General features: G+C 43.2%; 1 protein-coding gene across 3 annotated transcripts in view; it reads right to left on the bottom strand.

The window, feature by feature from the left end:
• Positions 1 to 584: 584 nt before the first annotated feature.
• ston2 (stonin 2) overlaps positions 585 to 6,372 on the bottom strand; it is a 56,576-nt gene continuing 50,788 nt past the window's right edge. For all 3 annotated transcript variants that reach the window (XM_063183861.1, XM_063183862.1, XM_063183863.1), the window contains one exon: positions 585 to 3,327. In XM_063183861.1, the coding sequence (XP_063039931.1) occupies positions 3,250 to 3,327 (78 nt within the window). In that variant the 3' untranslated portion in view covers positions 585 to 3,249. The remainder of the gene's footprint in view (positions 3,328 to 6,372) is intronic.

Here is a 6,372-nt window from a genome sequence, read left to right as displayed (position 1 = left end):
AGATTTCAGGGCACCTGTATTTTTTGATGCAGGTGCACAGTGCAGCTCAACATACAGCGGGGTCATCCAACAGTTGTTCTCTCACCATCAACCTTCCCATTTATCAATCAAGGTCAGCAGGAGCACTTGGCAGCAGGTCGTTCTGCTTCTGTCATGGCGTTGGGTTGCAATAACCTATCGAAGAAGACAATTGGCGTACTGGTACTGCAATGCTATGGCACTGGGTTGCAATAACATACCGTATCTACGCAAGATTATGGGCATAATGGTAATGCCATGGGATTGGGTAAACATGTTAAAGAAGTTAAAAAGGGGGGCCTAGAGATTAGATGTGACATCATGGGACAATTTTGCTGACCTTGCGTTGATGCAGAATGCAGAAAGTGGAAAAAAGGATTCTTTTGCTTGTTGGATTTTAGATGTGATTGTTTGAGTAAATGCTACTCTAAAATGCGTTTTTAGACCAAGAATAATACATGTTTCGTCACAGAACAACTTTCAGAGAAGCAGTGTTTTCAACGTTTATGTGTGCAGTCAGTGTGCTACAGGTATGTGCAAATGAAACTCAACACAGGTGTGCCTGAGGACGTTTTATTTACTGTTATTACTGTACAGTATGTAGTGTTGACACTTATGGACCAACAGTGAGCCTGTTTATGCTACTTAATGGAAGTCTAGACTATGTTTATTACAGTTTGTACTTGGGAACCAGTTATTAATATCTGCAGAGAAAAATAATGTGAATAAACCCACTGTATATGAAATGATGGCGAACGATGACACATTGAAATTCATATAATTACAACACTTGATTCATAAATTACTTTAAAGTCTGAAAAACAAAACATAGCAAAGAAATAAGAGGCGGTTATAATACATGAACAATTCTTGAAAGTCTTTTCTCTTTGATCACCCAGTGAAACACTGTTCCTGTTAGTAGTAAAGATGCACATTCAGTAAAATGCAGAGAGAGGCAATGTCATGAGTACAAACACCATTCAGTAGTTTTACAAATGCCCAGTGGAAGAAAGTGACATCATTACACTACATCAAAAAATGTCCACTTCATACTTAGTATGATTCATTGTACAGGGCTCTTACAAAGTCAGTGTAGGGTGGGTTTTCTAAGTACAAATGCATATATCAAAAATTTAGCAGCATCAATTTAGTCAGTTATGTAATTTGGGATTTTCGCATAGATATAATTTGATTTAGACTTGACCTGTTAGCTATTCGCAAAAAAGGGTGTAATAGCCCTTACTTACACTATCTCTGTATTTGGGTAGGCTACATACTGTACATGTATGTAATGCTTCTCTTCTCGACAGGATATTAGCCCTTCTTTTTCTTTTCAACAACATGTATTCTGAAAGGAATGACAACTACACAAATGCATGTAAGGCAACTGAGATTTTGGTTTTACCGGTGCCAATGAATCTGTATGTAACCTCAGTCTTTTCTTACTGTACCTGTATTGCTGAAGCACAGTGGCCTGTGGTCTTGGCAGTATACCATCATGTGCTCACAAGGTGCTCATGGGTAATGTAGTTTATATAGCTAACACCAGAGAAATATGACAGATAAAGAAAAGAAGAAAAGCAAAATAACCCAGCCAGAAAAAAATGATTTGTACTCTACACTATCTCAAAATGTGCCTTATGCAAATTAAGAGCACTTTTGTTTCAATTGTCTGAATACAGAAGAACCCTGTTGGACAATGGGACTCAATACATCTCAGTAAACGTGTAACAATACCTGTATAATTTATCCAATGATCATCCAGCTCAACGGTTCTTTTAAACATTTCAATGTCATGCCATCGTTTTAAGAATCAGTCTTACAGTGTGCAAAACTGTTGGTCCAAGACCAGGGGAAATGATCTATCAAAACACACAAACATACAACCAAACCATTTCACCCAAAGACCCAACTCATAATGTGGTCAAAAACCAAGCCCAGGTATAATATTAACAAAAATAGCAAAGAACCGTGCTAACCGTTCAAAGCTGTAGCCTACAGCATTGGCGCTGTACAGCTGTGCAAAGTAGACCACTCGTGTCATTGGTAAGGTAACCAGGTAGCCTTGTACCCCGGTGTACCAAGTAACACCATTTGGCCTGGTAACCCAAGTAGTCAGATAGCCCTGGTGGTAACCAAGAAGACAAGGTGCCCTAGTAACTGGTCCTGAAGTCAGGTAACCAGATACTGTAGGTAAATAGCTGGTCTACCAAGTGACCCAGGTGGCCAAGTAACCCAGGTACAGTAACAGGTAACCAGGTAACCAGCTGGCCCTGGTACTCAGGTATCCCATACTTGGCCACAGTGCAAAAATGCACCTACTGTACAATTTGTGCCCCCTCTCTGGGGTATAGTCTGACTATACGCCATACCCTCTCTACGTTTTCCATTCGTAGCTACAAATGGATTAAGTAGAGAAGTAGTCTGGACTGGAGTATAGTCAGGCTAGGGGGCTAGACCCTGTGTCTCATGTCAGTCCCAGTGTCATGAGCCCAGTTTATACTGAGGGCCATTGGCTCAGGAACTTAAGCCCAGGAACTGAAGCCCAGCCCCTGTACCAGTTTATACCTCCTGGGCTAGGCCAGAACTGGGCCAAACCAAGAACTGTTGTCCAGGTAACAGGTCCTCCTCAACTGCCAGGGCCACCAGTTAGCCCTGGTGCTTACAGGTCATTTTTGAATGTGTTACCACAGCTACCATTCCATTTAGAATTTTCGGTTGTCCTGCAGTATAAACGGACCAGGAACTCTAGCCCTGGGCTCAAGTTCCCAGGCTTCAGTTCCTGGGCCTAAGTTCCTGGTCCAATCTTTCATGACTCTTAAGGCCCTTCTTGGGGCAGAAAAAAGCACATCATTGTCATCTGTAAGAGTAAACTCCATAGCAAGTGCTGTATTCTACAGACACTGCTGTTATGTATTCCGTGTCCCAGCGCTGCTGTCTGTCAGAGTTTGGAGTTTGTCTGCAATCTGGCTCCCTCTTGTGGTCTGGGTGCTTCATTGCAGTTGCCTGTGTTGCTGTCTGACAAAGCTGCTTGGTGTCTGGTCACCATCATCCCTCATCTCTTCAAGTGCATCATGCCCCCCCACCCCCACCCTACTGAATCCAGTCCAGTGAATCCAGTCATTACTCCATACCCAGGTGGTTCCAGAAGACAGGTGTACACAGAGGACAGTCTCGTGTTGAGGTCCATGATGTCCCAGCTGTGTGTCCCTCCTCCTCGCTCCTCACTCCTCACTGATGGGCGCACTGTGATGGCTGGTCACCGTCTGGACTCTCTGCATTGGAGCTGCCTTTCTGTTCGATGGCCACCTGAAGGATGACAAAGGGACCCGTATTAGTTCGGCATACGGTATGATACAAAACCTCTGTTTCAAAACTGCTAATCAGTAAAGCACATACAGGCACGTACAAAAACACACACAATTCCATATGATGAGAGAGTAAGATTTAACTCCATTGACTACCACAGCTATAAACCGTTCGCCAGTGCACCTTTTAGCGGTGTCCTTTTATTTAGCCTTTTACTCCTCAGCAGTGGAGAGCATCTTAACAGGGTCCATCATCACCTGGTACGGAAATGCCACAGTGCTTGAACAGAAAGAACTACAAAGGATAGTGTGCTCTGCTGAGCGCTGTATTCGTCAACCTCTGCCAGCTGTGAAAGACATCCATACAAAGAGAGTAATATCTAGGGCCCATACATTTCTCAAAGACCAATCACACCCAGATCTGGAAGGCGACTGTGCTGTCACAGAGCTAGAACTGAGAGACTGAAAAAGAGCTTTTTTCCTCATGCCATTTGCTTACTGAATTCCTCCTAATTCATTTGATTGAACACACACGCACACGCACACGTACACGCACACACATATTATTTTTAGGGCCTATTTTTATTATTTTATTTATTATTTTGTTATTTCTTCTTCACCTTTCCTCTTGTTTTGCACCGGCCATGCATTTCAATACAAGTGACACGAAAGTGTCTCCATGCACATGACAAATAAATATCCTTGATTCCTTGAATCCTTGACCTATGTAATAGTGCAGAGATTGTATAAAGGAGAAGTGTGCGTGAAGTAAGGTAAAAGAGAGCTAAAAACCTACAGCTACTGAAAAAGTGCAGTAAAAGGACTGGTGTGACCACAGGTGTATGAAACAACATTTTTTTCATTACATTTTACTTCACATATCTGCCTGAAGGTCCCTAAATGAAACTGCAATGGCTACATTCAGCCAGTAGAGAGCAGTACTACACAACAAATTTGACCTGATATGTTTCCGACAGCAAATCCAAGAACTGTGGAAGTATTTGGGGGGTTCTCAAACCCTTACATAGTTTTCATGCTCTATGACCTTTCATCCTTTGGGTCAATTTAATCCTCCACTAAGAATACCCCCTAACCAATCCAACAAGTACCTACACAGAGTACAGTTTACAGCACACATAGCTTTGAGCAAGTGACCTTACCATAGTGGACATCATCTGAACCTGAGAGGGTCAAAACATGATGGCTTTGGCCAAGTAGGTGCATCTATCCAGTTCCACGCACAGATGCACACACACACACTCACACACATACACGCACACGCTCACACACAAAGACACACACTCACACACACACACACACACACACACACACACACACACACACACACACACACACCAGTGCTTGACACTAACTTTTTCGCTTACCAGCCATTTTGGCTAGTGGTTTTCCTGACTCACTAGCCATTGCCTTTTCACTAGCCATAATGCTCTTAACCATCATAGCAGCTTTAAAGAATTATATAATAGGCTGTAATAATGTGATGTAGGCTAACATAATATAATATAATATAATATAATATAGGCCTAATATAATATAATATAATATAAATATAAAATATTTGCGCCTTTGATCTGAAAGGCACTTTCCAAATTGATGCGCAAAGTAGATAGCAAAAGTCATTGCCAAGTTCGCCTCTCCTTGGTCATGGATGTGGAATAACACCTCTTCTGGAATATTTTCTTATAGTGTCCACTAAAAAGCGCACACAGATGCGGTAACTAGGCCTACAGAAGGGGCTACGACTTCCTTTCATTTCGTTTAATATTGAGTTGTTTAAATGAACGGACGCAAGGCGAAATGGGCAAGGGACGTGCTTAATGCAGTCTGGAAGGCTGCAGTAGGCTACTGCTCGTTGTTTAAGCCCGGTTTGACAGTCGGGAACAACAGGACAAGAAACATGGAGGAATATTAAAGTATGAAGACATACAGGCAAATCAGAAAATAATTTAAACCGAACATTATTAATGCCGCATGTGTCCTTGTCTTATCACTGCGCTTACAGTCTCGAGACTTTCACAAGACAGGCTGGCGTGTTTTCCTCTCGCCTTGGTCATTTTAATGTACACTACTACTAAGTATTGAACTAATGACAGATCGCAAAACACGTCAGTTGAGATGAACTTGGCTACTTTATTTTCACGACAAGGTTTTCAGTGACATTTCCTAACGCACGCTGATATGCCGGTAGCTCGTTGCCACTCCTCTTCGCAAGACTAGTCCTCTCAGATTCTTGGCATGCGTGACACACAGGTGACACGTGACACAGGTGCTTCATGGGTATTGTAGGCTCGCGAAAGCGCATTGTATTGCTTTTGTAGCAAAGACGGTCCGAGGAAAAAAACTACAAAATGCGGTGCCTCATCATTCAGAATAGTAACGGACCCGCCAGAATGGCTAGTGAACCTTCGGTATCTACTAGCCAACGCCGATATTCACCCGCATTTGGCTACCTGGCGTGTGTTAGTGTTAAGCCCTGACACTAGGACATAAAAACACACACACACACACACACACACACACACACACACACACACACGCACGCACGCACGCACGCACACACACACATACTACGCACACACACATACTACACACATACGCGCGCACACACACATGGGAATTTCAGACAGCTAGCAGGTCAGCTGGTCTGTCTATCTCTCCTGTTGCTAGTAGATGGCTACTGTAAGTGGCTAAGTGTAATATCCCCCCTGCTGTCACTCTCTAAAGCTCAAGAGGCTGATCCCTCCCCGCAATCTGCTCCCTCTCTCTCTCTCTCTCTCTCTCTCTCTCTCTCTCTCTCTCTCTCTCTCTCTCTCTCATCCTTCAGATTTAGCCCACTGCCCTACTCTATCGCCTCTGCCACATGTTCCTAGTTTACCACAGTCATTCCTATCACCACCTGACCACCACACAATACATTTATCAATGAGAATCCAGAATTTAGACAGCAGGACCAAACACACTCTATAGATTACGAATTCGTGCACGCACACACGTGTACACACACACTAGCACGCTCGCACACACG

Source organism: Engraulis encrasicolus, chromosome 19, assembly GCF_034702125.1.
Source record: "Engraulis encrasicolus isolate BLACKSEA-1 chromosome 19, IST_EnEncr_1.0, whole genome shotgun sequence".
Classification (NCBI taxonomy): domain Eukaryota; kingdom Metazoa; phylum Chordata; class Actinopteri; order Clupeiformes; family Engraulidae; genus Engraulis; species Engraulis encrasicolus.
Note: the sequence above shows the minus strand (reverse complement) of the source record. Positions and strands in the feature narration are given on the sequence as shown.